General features: G+C 41.8%; 1 protein-coding gene across 5 annotated transcripts in view; it reads left to right on the top strand.

Annotated features, from left to right (window-relative positions):
• The window catches only part of POU2F1 (POU class 2 homeobox 1), a 195,288-nt gene that overhangs the window by 96,178 nt on the left and 78,027 nt on the right, over positions 1-21,083 (top strand). For all 5 annotated transcript variants that reach the window (XM_075909143.1, XM_006124221.4, XM_006124220.4 and 2 more), the window contains 3 exons: positions 3,180-3,245; positions 16,497-16,597; positions 19,890-19,943. In XM_075909143.1, the coding sequence (XP_075765258.1) occupies positions 3,180-3,245; positions 16,497-16,597; positions 19,890-19,943 (221 nt within the window). Of the gene's footprint in view, positions 1-3,179; positions 3,246-16,496; positions 16,598-19,889; positions 19,944-21,083 lie in introns of those variants that run through there.

Genomic DNA, 21,083 nt, shown 5'->3' with positions numbered 1-21,083 from the left:
TTACCTTCATGCGGGGGAGGGGAGGATGGGGAGGCTCAGTCTTTTTCAGTGTATGTATCACACAGCTTAACAAGAGCGATGTTTTTATGGTCTCTGCCCCTGTCACTTGTGATCATGCTGGCCATCTTCTTTCTCAATCATGAACTCAACACATCCCCTATATTCAGGGCTTGAAAAACACCTATCAGCTCCAAGCTGTCACCAGACTGAAATACACTGGTATCCCAAGTCTTCTTACTTAGTCATTGACAGGTCATGCATTCATCATTACTTGGATTGAGTCTCCACTATCTTGCTGGCTAAAATTAGAACCTGCAATTAATACCATTTGCCACTTCTGATGCTTTCCCTCAACCAATTTAGTGCTGGGTAGTCTCCCATCCAAGTTAATGCATGTGTGCTGTTCTTGCACATAGACCCACCTGCAATGGGTGGGCGGGATGGGGAGGGGGATCATACAAGCAGCTCTTTGCTATAGTGCAGTGAACCAGAGGTTTCCCTTTTCCCGAAACTGACACTAGTTCTCCTTCGAGAGTTACAGCTTTGATGAGCCAGGTCACAGCCAATTTGAAGACCAGTGGCAGTAGACCCTCTGCTGGCGACCTAGCAGATCAATGTTTTACTGGGATGGCAATCTTACTGACAGTATTTCTCCAAGTTGATGGCTGTATGGGGGAGAAAGGGCTTGAAGGACCTTTCCAATCACATCCTTTTTACTAGGATAGTTGACTAATAGCCTTTTGCTGGAGTGTTCTCTTTTCCTTATACCCGTTATGTCACAAGCAGGACTAACATATTCCAGGTTCAAGGAGATGGGGATGGTACAAAGTATACTCACATCAGGGCTTCCTATTCCGGACAGTGGCCAATGGACCCTCCTGGCCACTTTAAGGCAGCATCACCTTTCACACCATTCAGTGACATTGACTCTGGGTGTGTCAGCCAGTTCAGGCAGACAGTATATTTTACAGTTGGCTCACGTTGGAAAGTTTTAATCTCCACCATAAAGGCTAGATATTTTTCTCGGCAATACCAAAAAATGAAATTTTGTACAATCTGATGCCTCTCGCTTGGGAATTGTTCCTACTTGTTATAGGTGACTAGATTTTTCAAGCCATACCTAGGTGAATTATATCAATTATTTACATTGAAAAGTTGCATCAGGAAAGTTATTGATGCATTTTAAACTGAACTAATGACTTTAGACTTTGAAAAACAAACTCCCCTCCTCCCCCGCTTACTCACTTTTTGCTTTTCACTTAATCTCTTCCTTTCTATTTCTTCCCCTTCAGTTCTGCATATGCTGCTTTGTTTCATGGTCTGCTTGTTTTCCTTTATTCCCACACAAGGTTTCCTGAGGCTTGGTCTTCTTCCCCAGCTCTGATCATTCTTTATCTTGCTCCTGTTTGGATACCTCTCCTTTTGCAGGTTGGCATTTTCAGTACCAGTGGTGGCTGTGATTTGTAGGTTGGCTCCAGTTTGCTCTATTTATACTTTTAGAGACAGCAAGGCTGGCTTCTTTTAATTGTTTCCAGCTGCTTTTACACTAGGCAAGTTGACCCTGGTCACCTGTAGAAACAACTGGAACAGAGGAGAGTAGCTAGTGGCAGTGGTTAACTCACTGGAAACTATTGATCAATGAATCATAGTTTTTGAATCTCTGCTTTATGAAAACCGATTACAAGAGCAACCATATTAAACACCCATCAAAAGAACAATTTGAGCAAATTGAGGATGGAAGATGTTTGAGGACTTGCCTGGTTTTTTTCTCTGTACAAATTTTTCTACTTAACCACTTGACATAGTCTGTCTTGTGCTTATGATAACGTGGGATGCTGCAATTTCCAGCAAGAAATAAGAAAACTGTTGGAGTTGATACTGCTTTGAGAGCAGCTATATTAGGTACTTGAAACTGTATTCTCTCCCTGCCACTTGGGAACGCTATCTGCATTGACCATGTTTAGGCTTTGGTTATTTTTATTAATAAATATAAATTTCACCATACACACAAACTAATGAAAAAATATTTCCATCGATAATAATTACAATTTACAGATAGGCAAGGTAAGAAAAAAGTTGCTTGAGAACTTAATGAAGCTTGATTTAAGGATATTTCCTTTTTTATTTTGACATGTGATGTTGACAGTATCGTTTAAAGTATTCAGAATACTCTAAATTTTAAAATACTAAAAATTAAAATATTCTAAAATATTAAATGTTATAATATCAATCATTTTTAATATTTATATTAGAATACATAAATAAGAATAAAATTAGAGTAAAATCTAGAAATTATAAAATCTAGAATAAAATAATCTAGAATCTATATAATAAATAATCTAGAATAAAAATAATCTAGAATCTAAAATCTAGCATAAAATCTAGAATTATAAAATTAGAATAAGAATTAATTAGAATAAAAATAAACTAATATTTAATAAACGTTACATATTCTAAAGTATTACAAATTAAAAATTAAATTAATCTAAATATTAAATATAAAAATATTCTAAATATATTCTTAATATATTCTAAATATCTACTGTCATCGGATAATTGACTGATCCCTTCTGAAAGCCCCCATAATATCCTGCAACTGTGAAAATGTAAGTTATCTGTCACTTACACAAAAATTAAATTCTCTCCATCTTATTTATATTAAACTGACAAACTAGAAAATTAGGAGAACACTTTCAGATTGATCCACAGTGGAGATTGGAAAGAGATCATAAATAATTTGGCACTGATGACATTCCTATCCAGTAAAAATGCAGGACTAGATAAATATTTCTCCTTGTAATGAATTTTTTTATCAAAACCAAAATCTAGATCTAGCATAAATCAATATTTTTGAATCTATAAATGGCTGCTTTTTCTCCCTACTTTTTGCTTCTATAATTGTTTCACTATATTGGTCACCCTTGCCTTGTCAGTTCCTTCCTATTATTTTGTCAACTTTTTCTTGTTTTGTGTACGTGGCTGGTGAAGTTTATCCTTAAAAACCATGGCCTAATTGGAACTCTCACCATTGCACACTTGGGTTTTGCCTCAGCTCAGGCCTACATATCTACGATCCCACCTTTGGTCATCATCATTGTATGTGAGAGAGAGATTATTCAGGACAGCATCAGGATTTTTCACTTTATTATTTTATATCTCTTTACCTCTTTTTAATGCAGACTCAAGAATGAACAATCCGTCAGAAACCAGTAAACCACCAATGGAGAGTGGGGATGGGAATACAGGTAAGAAATTACCATTAAGTGCTCAGAGTTGGCATTCTGGGAGAATTGAATGGCTTTTAAAGGGACAATGTCCTATTTACATATAAACACGGGCTGTTTTCTGTACATTTTTGTAATGTTTTTTAGTCTGAGGGGTAGGTTTGCCAAGTATCCAGTATTGGCCCGGTATTTGCGACCTCTGTCCAGTTTAAAAAAAAAAAATTCTGTTTTTCTTCCATGGAAGGGCACTTGGGACATTCCACATCTGTGCGGGGGCAATGGGAGAGGTGAGCACGGGGATTTAAAGATGCAGTGCCTCTTTCTTTTTTGCTGTTTTTGCTCAGCCAACCCCCCTCCCCCCCTCCCCAACCATGTTCAGTATTTTTTCTTTTTTTTTTTTTTAAGTATCTGGCAACCGTGCTCAGGGGATGTTAGACTGCAGTGCGACACCTATGGCTCACCTGTGCCAGTTGACTCAGGCTCATAGGGCTCAGGAGCTGTTTGACACTGGTGTCAATGTTAGAGCACAGCTAGCTCAAGCCCAAACATCTATGCCACAGTTAAACAGCCCCTCAGCCTGTGACCTGTGAGCCTGAGCAAGCTGGCATAGGCCAGCCATAGATGTCTCACTGCAGTGTAGAAATATCCTTAGAGATCCCTGGTTGCTATTTAATATATTAAACTACAGTGTATTTAGCTGTTCATTTATGCAGAATTTGCCTTTTCTCACACACTATTTTTTCCATTCTTTTTCTCATCTCTGTAGAGAGGTAGGATTGCTGGTGGGAATTGAGGTAGACTTCTACACCTTTCAGATTCTTCTTTGTTTTTCCTAATACCACAATCTTAACACACTTTTACATAAGAGCTCCCTAAAGAGCTGCTTGTAGATGATGGAAGGAAAAGAGTTCATTATGTGTTGTTTTTTAAAATGTAAATGGTATTTAAAACATACTGTTTTTATCTGTAGCTAGATTTTAAAAAATACTATTTTATACTGCTAGTTCCTTTCCATATACCATTTAATATACTGATTCTCTCTGGTAACAGAATAGAAATGAAAACTTTGAATGAAAAAGTGAAGAGAATGAAATAACTCAGAATCAGCATCTCTCTGTATATAAGTCCAGGATATTACTTAAGGGAAATTTTAATTTTAAGCAATAATTTCTCATTTCTTTTAAAGAAGTCTGGGTGCATTGTAATGGGATAAACAATTTTTTCCCTTCACTTTCCTCAATAACAAGAGTATTCATCCTTTATTTCAACTCTAGGAGCTGCTATGAACTTGGCAATTTACAACATTTTATGCTGGTAATTCTCTCATGTTCTTTGTACAGGACTTTAACAACAATACTACTAAGGACAATTGAGCTTTGCCTGTATTAATTCAAGATTGATGGATATTTTCCTGCCAGATTGGGGTGGGGAAGCTTTTTTGTGTTGGGAGCCACTGACCCACAGAAAAATAATTTGGGCCACATACAAGTGAGAAGTGAGGGGGCAGGGAATAATCCCACAACTCTCATTTACCTAGCCTCCAAGTGAGAAGAAGAAAACATAATCCTCACAGACAATCTTTCCCATCCATGTGCGGAATACATTTTTAGGTGCATAGGCAGGGCTCGACAAACTGCAGCGAGAGCTACTTGCCAGCCCCGCACCGCGCATGCGCCAGACCTTCACTGTGCATGCGTGCAGTGCCGGTGAATGGGGCACATGGAGTGACCGGCTGAAATCTACTCGCCACAGGCGAGTAGAAACAGCGGTTTGTTGAGCCCTGTGCACAGGCATATGTGAATGTGCACCACCAGTAGAAACAAAACCTAGCTGCGGGAGTTCTGTTGATCAGGTGGGTGGCATTTGAATCTCTCCTGAGTGGCTGCATAAGCACACAGCTTACAGAGAACGCTGCTCACAGACATAGCTCCCAACTGAGAAGCAAGACAAGAGAGACATTCCCCTCAGTTCCCTTCAACTCCAGCCCCACTATGGGAGGGGGAAGAGGTGCAAGGCTCAGGGCTTATTCCCAGGGCTGGATTAACTCTTCTGGGGGTCTGGAACTAGTAGATTTTGTGGAGCGCATCCTAAGGCTTTGGGGTGGGGCTAAAAATGAGGTGTTCAGTGTGTTGGTTGCTAGAGAGTGGGTTGAGGATGAGGGAGTGGGGTCTGGGTGTGGGGTGAGGGTGCAGCAGCAGGCTGGGGGTAGGGGTGTAGGAATGGTAGGAAGGAGGGTGCTGGAGTGGGCTGGGGGAAGGGTGCAGGAGAGGGTGCAGGAGTGGGCTGTGGGGAGATTCAGGGGCTGGGCAGGAAGAGGGATGCAGGAGCAGGGTTTGGGTTCTGGGAGGGCAGAGCATGGGGGCACCTATCCGATGCAGCTCTCAGTGAGGGCACAAGTGTCTCAGTGCAACTCTTCATGCTTCTAGAGTTGCCAGGTGTCCAGCTTTGAACCAGACAGTCCAGTATTTGAGCTTTCTGTTCGGGAAACAAATTGAGAAAATATAAATGTCCTGTATTTTCTGTGGGTTTTTTTTGTTTTGTTTTTTTTTTCCTTGCCAGGGGGTGAAAATACCGGACACCTGGCAACCCTACGACACACTTGGCAACTGGGCCCAGCCCCTGGCCCCCGATACCTCCCGCCCTCCTGCTTACCTGGTTTCTCAGGGAAGCTGCATTCTGGCTTGATCAAGAATACAAAATGGCCACCGGCAAAAAGCCTAAAGATTAAGGGGAAGCAAATGCCTTCCCTGGGTCTTAGTGCTCAGCTTCTCCCCTGTTCCTATCCTTATTCTGATTCTGCTCACACTGAAAGGGCCATGCTGTTTTAATGCTGTTTTATTTTTTAATTTTTTTTTTCAAACAATGGTGTCCTGTCCCCCCCCCCCCCCCCCCCCATAATTTTTTCCCTGGTGTTTTTTTTTGGAGGGGGGGGGGGGGGATTTGGTATTTTTGGTTAAGCCATCTGGCAACCCCACTTGTGGCTCCCCTCCCCTCCATAGGAGCACGAGTCATGGCGTTCTGTCTTTGGCTGGAGCGCCAGTGCCTGTTCGCACAGCTGAGGAGGCGGGTGTCTGAGCCCGAAGCCTCAGTGTCAGATCAAGACAAGCGGTTGGCCGGATCAAGGAAGGTTCCCCTCCCCTGCAATAGGTGGAGCCAAATGTTTTCAGCTAATTCACATGTCTGTTCCCTGCTATGCCTTTTCAGTTTGTAATTTCTACAATAGTAGGAATGGCAAAGAGTGAGTTTTAAGAGTTTTGTTTTTCTGTACATAAAAATAATCCATTATGAATTTAAAAGCATACATTTTAAAGTGTGTGGTTTAGAAGTTCTGATCCCATTCAGATCCTGTCAAGTGGCTGTACTTTGAAACTGTGTAGGTTTTCTCAGGAGGACAATGATTTTAACTCTCCCTTTCTTCTCCAGAAGCACTGAAGCTGGAAATGCGTGAAAATCCTCAGGAAAATTTGATATATTTTATTTTAGTCACGGGAACAGAACATAGAAGGAGCAGATAAGATATGCTGGAGGCGATGCTCTATCTGGGAGCAATGTTCCCTCTAATTTTTTTCCATCCATGTGCAGAATAAATTTATGTGCACAAATGCATGTGCAAATGTGCACACCAATAGAATCACTAGCTGGGGGCACTCTGCTAATCAGCTGGGCAGCATTTGAATTTTTCCTGAGTGGCCGCACAAGCACACAGCTTCCAGGAAACATTGTCTGGCAGTATATTCAATATATCTTTATGCTTTAAAAATGATTAGGACACTTTGACTAAAATATGCAGCTAAAGAGGATGACATAGTTCGTACGTAGGCTGTTCTTTCTTTTTCCAGAACACCATAACTCTGCTGTAGAACAGGCAAAGGCAAATAGATGATCAGCTCTGGAGGGGTTCAATTCTATGATAACCTGTTGGTTTATGGATGTCTTTACCACAACATAGGACTATAGTTTCTGTGCCTTCCTCATTTGTGTGTCCTAATGATGGGAATGACTGTATGGAACTTTTAGATTCTGTAGTGGCATATGGTGGATCCTTTTAAAAGTATAATCTCTAGTAAATTAAAATGGTCTCTGAGCTATTTATTTTACACTCAGGCAAAATGACAGAGCTCAGAATTTTTGGGGGCACTCTTTTAGATATAATTGTTTTTATTCTCACAAACAAGTCAAGATAGTAATTAGTAATATTTATGAACCATTTCCTCTAGGGCTCAAATATCTCATAGGCAGCACCAGTCAGACGTTAATCTCAGATAATTTTATTTTTATCACTTTCAGGGCTAAAAGAAGTTACAAACTCTGCTGGTTTCTCAGTGATGCTTGGAACTCACATGAGTTTCTCATGTATCTACTGCCAGCACATCTTTTAACCACAATGAATCATTGCTGTTTTTCTCTCTTTGAATCATTTGTGTATCAAAAGTCTATGAGCTGGTAGAATTTCATGACAGAAATAGCTGAGATGTATGGAATTTACATGATGCCATATCTTTGCAAGTTCTATGAAACTAATAGCTAAGGTTCATGCAAGTTAAAGAAGTATTGTAGTTAGAAATTAGACAGATTGCATTTTATGATGCTTTGGAACTTCAGAAAGGTGTTCTCTACTGAGACTTACAATCAGAATGCCTAAAATAGATTGCATCTTTTGGGTATCTCGTGCGTGTTATTGTTGGTTACATGCCCAAATGGGGCTCTGATGTTTAATAGGTACCTCATATAAGTTTCTCACAAGTTTCTCACAAAAGGAGCTAGTTGCTGCTGAAGTTAAGGAACTTGTGATCATCACATGTCCTCAGAGTGAGACTTCTCTCTGTCTTAAACAAAACTCTTCAAAGTTCTTTCAAAATCCTGCTTCTTGACCCCATTCTTGGACAGGAAGGCCAACTGGATGTTCCAAGAGACACTGAAGGGTAGAGAGAATAGCTCTGGATATCTCTAGAGACATCTGGACATCTCTCCTCCCCGCTATCCAGTCACCTAATGGTAAATTGGGATCCTATTTTTTTTGTCCTATAAAAAGTGAGGATGGCATAAAATTTACTTGGGGTTTTCAGAACAATATATTATTTTAACGAATGCCCTTAATTTCCCATCTGCCCGTTTGAAATAAAAATTCTTCAAGTGACTTCTTGTGTGTGTGCTTGCCATGTGCGTCAATGCAAGAAGTTTTTCCTTCAGCAGTACCTGTAGGGGATCCACTCTGTCAACCCTGGGAATGGCAACATCATGTCGTGGTACAAGAGTTGCTGCTTGCTCCCCCATTTTCAGTTCCTTCTTACTGCCAATGCTAGTGCAGTGGAACTGCTGTGCTTCAGACAGTTTTTGATCTTGCTTCAAATGCAGTCTATGCTGTGTATATAGTTTTCTCAGTAGTTTCTTAGTATTAGCTAATTTTTAGTTTGTTAGTAGTGTCCCGGATGGGACTTAGCCTAGGGCATGCCCTTGTCCTCAGGCTTCAAACTGTGTCTGGAGTGCAAGCATCCCATGCCTGTTAGTGACCCGCCTAAGGTGTTTAGACAAAGGGCACGTTAGTGATTAGCATGGTCCCCAATGTCCCATAAGAGCAAGAGAAAGTAGGGAGGAAAGCCAGGACCAGTGGTGGCTGTTCAACACCAACTTTGGTGCCCCCAGCATCTCGTGGACAACTGGATGATGCAGCGGCAACAGTCCCTCTGCAGTAAGGATGTTAAAGACTAGTCAACTATCTGATAAGCATTTGTTTATCCAATAGTAATGTTGACTAGTCAATTCCCCCTAAACGAGTCAGTTTTAAAGAGGAAGCAAAGGAAGGAGGGGGTGTGCGGTACTGCCACTTTGAAACCCCGAGGCGGCAGTTGCACAGCTGATTTTGGGATCAGTTGTGCAGCAGGCTAACTCTTTAAAACGCTACCTCTGCAGAGATTCAAAAGGGCAGCCCTGGAACCCGGGGTCAGCTGGGGGTTCCCAGCTGATCTTGGGCTCCCCGCATCATTTCCCCAGAACCCAGGATCAGCTGGGAACTCCTGAGCTGATCCCGGGCTCCCCGCGGCATTTCTCTAGGACCTGCGATCAGCTGGGGAGTCCCTGGCTACCCCTCCCCTCCCCCCTGTCATGTGGAGGCGGCAGTTTCAGAGGGGCAGCAGCTTCCCCTTTGAAACTGTCAACTCTGCGCGATTCAGAGGGGAGGCAGGGGAGCCCATAGCATGGAGTCTGGGATCAGCAGGGGAGTGTGAGTCCCCCGCTGTCCCTGGGCTCTATGGCTTTGAAATGCAGAAGAGTCCCTGCTGGGGACTTTTGTGCATTTCAAAGCAGGCACCCACGTGCAGCCCGGAGTCAGCAGGACTGGGAATCCTCATGGAGTCAGTGGGAGTTCCACATTCCTCCTTTGAAATGTTCAAGGGCCCCAAAGGGGGCTCTCGAACATTTCAAAGAAGGAATGCGAAAGTGCCTATCGACTAGTCGATTAATTGCATTTTAACATCCTTGCTGTGCAGCAGGCAGTCAGGGTGAGTGGAAGGTCAACCACCTTTAGACTCCTCTACCTCATCGCCAAATGAGTGAAAGTGGCTTCTTCTCCGGACGTGCCTCTGGATCCCACAAGAGGCCCACTAGGACCTCCTGAGATGGGTGGCTAATAGCTTGGTCCTCCAAGCCAAGAAGGTGTAGAAGACCTCAGATTCACTGCTGGAAATCCCGGGACAAGTGGGCCCCATTAGGGTGGCGACCATCTCATGTAGGGGTAAGGCCAAGATTGCCAATACTCTGTGGCAAATCCTTTCCTCCATCCTGCCTATAGCCAAGAGATCAGTACGGAAATATTTCATCTTAGCAGGGAACAACAATTACTTGTATACCTACCCGCCACCCAACTATCTTGTGGTGGAGTCAGTCAACCATAGGGAGTGCCAGGCCAGACAGTACTCACCCTCCTCCAAGAATAAAGACTCTAAACGCCTAGACTTGTTTGGCAAGAAACTTTGTCAGCCAGCTTTCAGTTGAAGGTGGCAAATCACCATGTGTTGTTCGCCTGATACAAGGTCAACACCTGGCAGATGTTGACCAAGTTTGAGTCCCCCTTGTCAGATGGGCCTCAAAGTGAGTTTAAAGCTCTGGTGAAAGAGAGGTCTTTAGTGGTCCTGGTTGCGCTGCAGGTGGCATCAGATGCGGTGGACTTGGCAGCTCATTCCATGGCATTTGCCATCTCCATGTGATAAGCAGCATAGCTCCTCTCAGGCCAGTTTCTGGAGGAGCAGAACTTCATCCAGGACTTCCCCTTTGATATGAGCACCCTGTTTGCAAAACAGAAGGATGCTAAGTTGCATGGAGTTAAGGAGTCCTATACAGTGCTGAAAACTCTGGGCTTATACATCCTGGGGACTGAGAGAAGGAAATTTAAAACCCAAACCTCTCAACCGAAGGGCCATTATCCATGTCAGGATTTGGCTCACTCCCACCTGAAGTTCTCCAAAAGAAAGTCGGGCCGTCATCCTCAGTCTGGCCAGCAGTTGGCAAGCCAGACTAAACTGCAGGATAAGTGCTCCTTTTGAGGGTGCACCCAAAGATGGTATACCAGATTCGGAAGATCCTGCTCATCTGTTTTCCTTGAGACTCTGCCCTTTCCTCCCAACATGGAGGGACATTACATCAGACTATTGGGTCTTAGCCACTATCCATTATGGCTACATCCTCTTACTACCCTCCATACCACCTTCCTATGACCTATATTGGACTTGTGCGGCCTAAACAAGTTTCTGGTCCGCCTCAAGCTCCGTATGGTCTCTCTGGACTGCTATGCCACCCTCGATCTCAAGGATATGTACTTTCACATTGTGATCTTTGAAGGCCAAAAACACTTCCTGATGCTTGTAGTGGGAAAGAACCACTACAGATTGGACCTCCAAAAACTGGGACTCCCTTTTCCGGCCAGACCATGGATATTCCTGAACCAGGGAATCCTGGCTGGGAGACCCAGTGGCAAGAGGCCCAGTGGCTCAGAGCCCATCAGTGTTGGGGCTTGGAGCAGGACTGGAGCCCTGGTAGCACAGCCAGGACTGCCACAGCCTAGTAGAGGGGCCAGGGATTCAGTAGCCCAGGTAATGGGGTCGGGGCCACAGGTGCGGCAGCGGTGGCAGCTCCTGTAGTGGGGCCGGGAACACTGCAGTCGCAGAATTGAAGGTAGGGCTGGGGACATGGTTAAACTCTTTAACAGTTAAAATACACATTGTCAATATTATGTGTAAAAACGTACAAAGTAAGTATTCTTAAATCAAACTGTAGTAAGTTCTCAAGAAGCATTTTTCATATTTTACCTAACTTATTTTTTTTCCATCAATGGAAATATTTTTATCAGTGTAAACCTCTGTCAGGTGAAGCCATTTTCAATATCTAGGGATTCCGCTCCATCCATCCCACACAGAAATGGCTCACACCCCCACCCAGAAACCTGGGAAATTCATACAATCCCTTGGGCGCCTCTGAGAGGCAATGCTTCCCCACTTGCAAGCACAGAATCTGAGTGTAGAAAAGAGACTTTTAATAAATGGAATTGAAGTAATTTGGCATTAATTTGGAAAAACATCACAAACAGAGTTCATAAACAAAACCCATGAATAAATGTTCCACTCCAAGTAGGTTGGGTAATGTCCTTTCCATTTTAGGTTCTTAAGTCCAGCAATCTGCATGCCCCTTTCACATGCCCAGCCTTTCTCTGTGCCCAAATCACATGCGCTGGCCTTGGTCAGAGCAGACCAAGAGTTTAGAGGTGCATCCACAGAGTTCACCTGCTCTCCTGAGTGGGGGGAGGTAAAGAAGCCTCTTACTCTGCTGTTCACTTGCCATCCACCTGCTTGCTGCTCTCTGCCACTGCCCTGCTCGCTATTTGTCTGACCTCTCTGCCATCTCCTTGCTGGATGCTGATGCCTTTCACCACCACCCTGCTGGCCAATTGTCATGCAACCACTGCTCTTCTGGTTGCTCATCATAACTCTCCGCTGCCATCCTGCTGGCTCTCAGTCACCAACTGTTGCCATCCACTTCTTGGCTGTTACTTCTATCCATCAGTCTTAAAGTGATTTCAGCTCCCAGTGATTTCAACTTTCAGCAATCAGGGTAGAAGAGACGTAACTCCAGCACAATTAATATAAGAAAAGAAGCACCTAATTATCAGAGGGGTGTGTGTGTGAGAGAGAGAGAGAGAGTTGGAGGTGAAGGGGGGAGAGAACAGGTCAAACCAGTCCAAGTAGGGGAAGCCAGATAATCTAACTAACATAACCTTCTCTCACCCCTCTCTTCTCAGAGACCTCTGAAAGTCGAGCCCCTGCATTTGCAAGATACTGTCAGCCCTTACCTACCTTTGGAACAATTTAGCACAATCCTACTTTTCTGTATTCCCACAAAATTACAAACATTGGCAACCGTATTTTCTCTGTTCCTGCATTTAATACAAACATAGCGTGTGTTGAGTCACAAATTAAGTTGATTACAATGTGCAAAATACCACTCCATCTGCTGAATATCTAACAGATCTAGCAAAGCAGGAGCAAAATGTATTTACATAGAAGCAAAATGCAGGACAATGTAGCACTTTAAAGACTAACAAGATGGTTTATTAGATGATGAGCTTTCGTGGGCCAGACCCACTTCCTCAGATCAAATAGTGGAAGAAAGTAGTCTACTTTCTTCCACTATTTGATCTGAGGAAGTGGGTCTGGCCCACGAAAGCTCATCATCTAATAAACCATCTTGTTAGTCTTTAAAGTGCTACATTGTCCTGCATTTTGCTTCAACTACCCCAGACTAACACGGCTACATTTCTATCACTATTTACATAGACACACCCAGACTTTCTCTCCTATTCCAGCTAGCTGTAATGGAAGCATTCCTTTAGATCCTGCTTGCATTTGTGTGTGATAAAATCTAATCCTCTGGAGCTTAACTATATGCCTCCTTGATTTTCCTGAAAATAAGCCATGCTTGCTTTCAGGGATTTTTAAAGTGGTGCCAAAATTCCATTATATAACAGCTGCATCTCTTTCATTTAGTCAATAACCTAGGTTTGCTATCAATGATTTTTAATTTGAATAAGATGGAGGCAGAATATTCAGTGGTGATATAGCTGTGTCCGTCCCAGGATATTAGAGAGACAAGATGGGTGAGGTCATGTCTTTTATTGGACAAACTTCTGATGGTGCAAAAGACAAGCTTTCTAACTATACACAGCTCTTCTTCAGCTAAATACAAGGTCAAACAGATTAGCATAAGTAGTTAGCTCACATTCTAAAGGACCATTCAAGGTGAAGTGGTCTGTTAATATCACTGGAGTCCTAGGACTAAAAGAGGGGTTGTGGGTTACCGATTGTTGTAATAAGCCAGAGGCAGTCATGCATTAGTTGAGCACTTTCTATCACTGGTGAACAAAATCTGATTGCTTTTTGTATGATGCAGTTCAATGATCCTGCAGAAATATCCTCCAGATCTAAGCACATTGTTTTTTCTTATTTTAGTCACTCTATTTCTTTGAAAATTAGGGTAATTATAGTCCTGTCAGTATGCCATCGATCCTGGGCAAGCTAATGGAGCAGCTGAAATGGGACTCAGTTAATAAAGAATTAAGAGGATAATATAATTAATGTCAATAAGAATGGTTTTAAGGAAAAGATCCTTTCAAACTAATTTAATTTGTTTTTATGAGATAAATTTGATTGATAAATGTAATAGTATTTATGTAATATATTTAGATTTCTGAAAGGCAATTGACTTGGTACCATACAATATTTTGTTGAAAAAAACTAAAAAGATATAAAACAGGGCTACTCAACTTTGGAAGCCCCCAGGGCCACGATACTCTCAGCATATGCCGAGGGCCGCAACTTAATTGTGGTTGCATATACATGCAAATATATATGCAAATAGCTTCTTTCACACTGACAGGCATGAATACAAAGATTAAGGCAAGACTACAGAACACATAAGCCCTATTTAAGTCAGTTCTGCTGATATTAATAAAATGCAGTATTTACCCGATTTCCACCCATATGACAGCACTTTTAATGAGCAATGACAGTCCAGGAATTTAACTACTAAAATGCATATCAACAGAAGACCATTATATTGACTGCTTTTTTGTTTTGGCTCCCACCAACGGGCTGCATATTGAGTAGCCCTGATATAAAATCAACAAGGGATGTAAGTGACAAGTCGAGTCACTACTCAACTACTTGTTGTCGTGTCCCGTCTCCTCTCCTCTCTCTCTCCCCTCTCCCCCCCCGTATCAGAGGCAGCAGGAGCTAGTGCTGGAGAGAGCTGTCTTAAAAGCTAGTTCCCCAGCACCATCTCTGCAGAGGGGAGCAAGAAAGGCAGAGGTGAAGGGGAGTCCCAGAGCTAGTGCGAGCCCGGACTGCTGAGTCCCGGGTCACATAGCCCTCAGGAGATAACCCAGTTGCAGCTCTGCATTTTAACTGTAGTAGGAGCCGGGATGCCTGCACACCTGGCTCCTACATTTAAACTGGAGAGCCACAGAGAAGATAGCGAGTGTCCCTCCTTATCAACTAATCGAGTAGTTGATAGAAATTCCTGGCAATTTTTAAAACAATTTTTTTTAAGATACGCACATTAGTCTGCGTTAGGTCACATTAGATTATCACAGTGGTTCCTTCTGGTATTGGAATCTATGTATTGTATCATCTGCTGTAGAACGTCAGTACATTTGTATACAGTGGAAATATCCCTTGCCATAGTCACCAGTAGTTGAGGAGGATGTTGTAGTTAGGTGGTAATAATATCAACAATATACCAAAACTGTTGTCTGCAATATTTATTGTAGTGCCTTGAAATAACATGGAGGGGTGATTCCTGAAACCATGGTATAGCTATTTTTAGCAGAAGAGAAAATCTTTGACAATATCTTGATTAAAAAATTCTCATATTTTTCATTTTTCTCAACCAGATGTGCCAGCATTAGTTTTTGGGCTTTCCATTCTTCCAGGCTTTCAGGGGAGAGAAGGAGAAAGTTCATAATACAATCAGTTCTAAATTTTTTCAAAGTGGATAAAAGATAATAGAACAAGATAGGGATGTAATAGTGTAATTGATTAACTGATTAACCAATAAGTAAAAGCTTATAGGTTAATGCTGTGGACTACATACGTTCTCCCCTCCCGCCGCCAGTAAATTCTTTAGCAGCCTGGCTAGCAGCGCGGCTCAGTACTGGCTTGCACCCGGTCTTGGACCTACCCTAGCTGCAGTTCTTCATTTAAAATATATTAGGAGCCAAGTGGGCAGGCAGCTTGTTTCAGTTCCAGCTCATGCTGGGTCTGGGAGCTCAGACCCTCCCCCACTCTCCTCCAGACAGAGACTGCTGCCACCCCGCACTGCTGCCTCTGTATCAGAGGCAGCAGCATGGGGCGACAGATAGCCAACTCATGAAGGAAGTTTTTAAACTAGCTCCCCTCATGGACTAGCTCCTGCCTGGCACCCCATGCTGTTGCCTCTGATACAGAGGCAGCAGTGTGGAGTGGCCAGGTGCTCCTCAGGAGTGGGGCTGCTGGCACTACTCTCAGGGGTTACAGAATATTTGAGTAATCGATAAGAATTCATGAGGGTAATTGACTATTCAATTAACCGATATTTAATATCCCTAGAACAAGAGCAATCTAGTATAATAAGACCTCTGCACAAATATTAATCAGAACACTGGTATATAGTTATTAGAATGTATGTATGTTCTAATGCACGTGACACTAACATTTCGTTGTTTCATTTGCCCCTTCACTTTCTTGAAAATAATCTTTTTTCCTTAAATATATTAGAGCGTGAAGCCGTTTGAGATCTACTGATGAAAAAGTATGTGTTGTGTTGTTACTGCCATGATCCTTATTTTCCGCAAAAGTCTGAATTTCAAAATTACCATCAGCAACAAGTTATAAGGTAGAGAGTACTGAAGTAAGAGCTTAATTCTAAGCACATACAGTTACAGAGCCTCTAGTTGTGAAACTATTATTAGCTCTGATAGGGCAATGTAATCAAGGTTATAGTTGTTAACAGAGCAATGAAATTTTTCATGGTTGGCTGTCTTATTAACTTACATATGTTAATTGCTGGGAGTGAAAGTGCTCCTTTCATTTCTAGGAAGACTCAAATCTTTGTTATTGAAGGACATTTCACAGCATTAAGAGTTAGAAGCCCAGAGTTGCAGGAGATTTCAGAAATAATTAATTTTAAAAAATTTAATTGTTTCTCTTTGAGTCTTGTTGAACAGTTTTGTAATTTCTTCTGCCTTTCTAGGCACACAGACAAATGGCCTGGACTTTCAGAAGCAGCCTGTGCCTGTTGGAGGGGCTATCTCTACAGCCCAGGCTCAGGCCTTCCTTGGACACCTTCATCAGGTAAAACCAAGACACATTTTAAACTGGAAGAGGTTTGGGAAAGAAATGGATGGGGGGAGGGGAGGTGATTTCTGTATAGCTCACAGCTGAATCCATGAATAGTGTAAAGGAGTACTGTCATCCTGAGCAGATGTGAGATTTTGTTCCCTGCCTGCTAAATATTGGAGGCCAGTCATGATTTATTTTACTGATCTGTAGCGCACACATCAAATAAGATGAGAATTATTATTTGGAAATAGCTCTTTTGGGGACTTCTAGATAATGGGAGCCACTACAGAGCCATACTTCAGCTTAGAGTATCTATAATTAAAACACCATCTGCCTTTCATAGTTCTTTCAAAAATTTCAATCTGAACAAACGAGTAGCATTCAATATTCCCTCCTTTCTGGGAAAGTGTCCGTTAGAATCAGAGGAGTACAAAGACGAGGCCAGACTGTGTCTTCTCTAAAGAATTATATTTGCCCAGAAATTGCCCCAACATGAACCTGAAACTTGTTGATACCCAGTTAAAGAAAAGAGATATGGTAGTCCTCCTGTCCCTTCTCATGCTCAAAGAAAGCTTAAAATGGTGGAACTAGACAAACATGTTTCTACAAATTTTTGAGAGATTTTTTAGGAAGATTTATTTCATGGAGTTGTTTGCCATAGAATATTCAGCCTTCTATTTCCCTTAACCGTTTCTCTACAGCTACTGTTATGGAGTCAAAGCTATACTTCAGAGATAGGGTGAAAGGAAATAGGAGATATTTTTGTGTGTGTGTCTGATCACATGTAGGGTCCAAGAACAGATGTCCTAAAATTTCTTTCCATTCTCTGGCACCAAGTTTAAACTTAAAATTTACTAGAGCTAATTGGCTGACCTTAAATGTTTTGGGTCGGAGGTTACACAGTCATTATGGTATAATTGAGGTACTCAGGCTTTTATGCTCAGTGACGAGCACAGAGCTGCCATATTATTGTACTGAGCATTCAGTACTTTTTTGTCACAATTATAATTTTCCAGGGGATGGAGAATTTCCTAGGACCTGTGGCGTAACATTGTGAATGTTTTAGTACACTGAACCACACGGCTGTTTGAGAATGCCTTTCTGATACACTTTGCTCGGTACCCTGAATGTGGGTGTTAATATAGTATACATATTAGCAGCTCTGTAGGTCTTTTGTGTTTTGTTACAGCTTGTTTTAATGTTCATTTTTCATGTGAACTTACCTGAAATCATTAATCAGTAAATTATTTTGTCACTTACCTGGAAATGATTTTTAAAAAGTTGCCAGGATCATAGCTTTATATGTTACAATGTGTGCTTCATTTCTTGATTCTGTAGTTCCAAGCTACCTTTAGACGCATCTGGCAATGGCTAGTGTCAGACTGGTTACCACCTTATATATGAACTATTAGTCTCTTCCAGTGTAGGAATTCTTAGTTATGATGGCTATGATTACTCTTAAGGTGGAGTGCTCTACTCCTAGCCAATGCAAAATACAATACAAGGTGCCATTCAGCAGCAGTCTTATAAAATACTCCAATAAGAAAGTGTGTGCATAGGGTGGGGACAGGAAGAGAACAATAAAATTTATGTTCAAGTGTGTGCTAGCTGCACTTAAGACCCCTGCATTTGTACAGTCACCTTTTAGAGCTGCGAGAGGTAAAAATAATTACCCAAGTTATTTCTCTAGGACAGCTATTTATGATTGTGCTATTTTTCACTAATGTTTAAATTTTGAAACACCACAGGCAAGGTAAATTAAACTAAATTGCAACAATCTGAGGGCTTTTCTAGTGATGAACTATATAGGACAACAGGAAAGGAAATATCTATATATATGTTTGACTGCATTTGTCAAGAAATCCTCCTACACAATAAGAGCGAGGGCCACCAAATTTGGTATGTAGCTTCCTCTTCTCCTAACTTAAAGCAAAATCAGGGTTTAGTTGTGCCAGGACAACGGGAAGCCCCAAGAAAAGGACTATTTTCTATAACATGGAAAAGGAGGGGCTGCTGTTTGAAAGGACATGATATGAGAGTGGCCACTGGGGGCACCAAACCCGCAGGAGAGAGCTATATGTGAAGTGGCCAACTGGGCTTGGGGCTCTGCCATCTTGCCTGCCATCACACCAGTAAGTAGCCCCTCTGCCCCAAAGCCTTGAACCCCTCCGTACCCTTGGCCAGAAGAGGGGGCTGGAGACAGAGAAAAGGCCCATGCCAGTTGGGACCCTCTGTCCCGAACCTCTTGTCATCCCCCATCCCTCATTCTCTCTCTCACACACACACACGGTTTCCTACATTTCTCCCCCCAACCCTCATCACCAAGGCCATGCCCTGACTCCTGCACTACCAGACCCTGGCTATTTGTTTTTCTTGTACTCATATGTTTCTTGGTTCCCAGTAGAACAGTAGTTGTCAAGCATCAAATATTCCACAGGTTATAATCCTGCCCCTTGGAAGAATTGACAATCATGTAACATTTTTCCTTTATACTAGAATTGTTGGTGGTAACATGAGGAGGGTCATTAAAGCTGGATACAGTGTATGAATGTATAATTTATGTGGTAACAGAGAAGAGATCCTTTTCCTGTTAGTAATAGTTTTGTTCCTATCTTGCTCCTTTAAAATCCCAAATTCTGGAATGTTGCTTTAATTTAATTTTCCTGCCTCTCCCTCCTCTCCCTTTCCCTCTCTCCCGTACCCCATGGATTCCACATGCTTTTTTTGGAATGACCCAGGTCATCGATCACAAAATTTAAGTTTGAATACACTTCAGTCAATGCTACCCTTGTTAAGGGTATCATGTCCTCTATAGGTAAATTCTTTTTGAAGTGCTTGGGTGATGGACTAGTCTGAGGGCAGTTTTTATGTGGTGTCTGAGGTTCCTGATGCATGTGTGCATTTCCCATTGTGTGATATAAGGAAGGTAGTGAATGCATGTGTCTTTGGAGTAATGCCTGTTCTGAAGTTAGGAAGATAATTAAATGGTTTTTGTTAAAAAAAACCAAGAGATTTCTTCATAAAATTATATTTCCTAAAGAATGCTCACCCACCCCAAAAATTATCCATTCATAGTCAGATTTATATCATCACCCAGAGTTCCTCAGCTGACAGAATCTTTTCTCATTAAGCGGTGGACAGATAACACTGTGCAAAGTCCATATGGACTTATGTTTAATATTTCTCAGCACTGCCCCTGCTTTCAGATACTGCAGAATGTTTGGGGGAGGGTCTGTGTTTTATCTTTTAGATTTGTATATGACTGTTACTTCACTTCATCTCAGTTCTTTGCACTGTGTTGTAGGTCCAGCTCGCTGGAACAAGTTTACAGGCTGCTGCTCAGTCCTTAAATGTACAGGTAAGGACTGCCCTCCTTCTCCAATTGTCCATCAAGTATCTATTCCATTTAAAAAAAGCAAGAGCAACAAATGGTCTGGTAGCACTTTATAGATTAACAAAACATGTAGATGGTCTCATGAGCTTTCATGATACCATCTACATGTATTATTAGTCTATAAAGTGCTACCAGACGATTTGCTGCTGTTTTTTGTATGGACTAACTCGGCTACCCCCTGAAGCTTCTGTTCCATTAAAGATAGTTTTCAGGCTGTGATCTGTCATATTCTAATTATGTTTGTTTAGATTTGTAAATGTAAAGAGAGGTTGAATAGTAATGGTTTTACAGCTTCAGACCAGATGGGTGATGGTCAGCAGGAGGAGCTGGTTTAATGCTTGGTGCTCATAATTTTGCGCCAGAGATTAGTTGCAGTTGTCGTACTGCATTTAAAACCTCCAATATTTTACATGTTCCTTTATTACAGCCTTGTTTTAATCATAGATTATTTTGCAAAGTGTTTTTGGAAGTTGAACATAAGGGGCTGATGTAGCATTGATTTTTTTTTTTTAAGATTGCTGGTATGGGTCAACTTGAGTTTTCTTCAGCATCAAGCAAATTATACCTAGTAAATTAAAAACAACTTGGGCTACCTGCTCTTCATTGATCTACATGGCCTAGGAAAACATTGAAACTTTATGTGAATGCAGTATACTCCATAGCATTTCAATCAACCTAATGCTTCCTTTCAATACAATATTCAAGCAATATGCCAAAAGGGGAAAGGGATATAGTTTTGTTGAAAACTGGTTTCAATATTTCAGTGAACTAAAGAACTGGGATAGTACATTCCATGAAGCTAAATAGGACATGGACCCAGTTACATGTGATGATGCTTCAGAAAGAATGGGGAGATATAGTGATCTTCCTTTTTAAAAGAAAGAAGGCAGAAAATTGTCTTGGTTGCCATGGTAAACTTCCATCCCTGAGAGAAATGTTGGCAAACAGGCTGTATCACTAGTGCAGAATGTTTACAGTCCTATGCTGTAATTATCTCTCAATGACTGGCAGAATTAATCAGAGGCTTTATGTTAATTAGCCTGCTCTGCAGTCCCCAAAACAGGTGGTGGAAAATATGCAAATCTATGCAGAATTTTAATGCTC

The sequence above is a fragment of the Pelodiscus sinensis genome, chromosome 1 (genome assembly GCF_049634645.1).
Source record: "Pelodiscus sinensis isolate JC-2024 chromosome 1, ASM4963464v1, whole genome shotgun sequence".
NCBI lineage: Eukaryota > Metazoa > Chordata > Testudines > Trionychidae > Pelodiscus > Pelodiscus sinensis.
The sequence above is the reverse complement of the archived record's forward strand: the minus strand, read 5'-3'. Positions and strand labels throughout refer to the sequence as shown.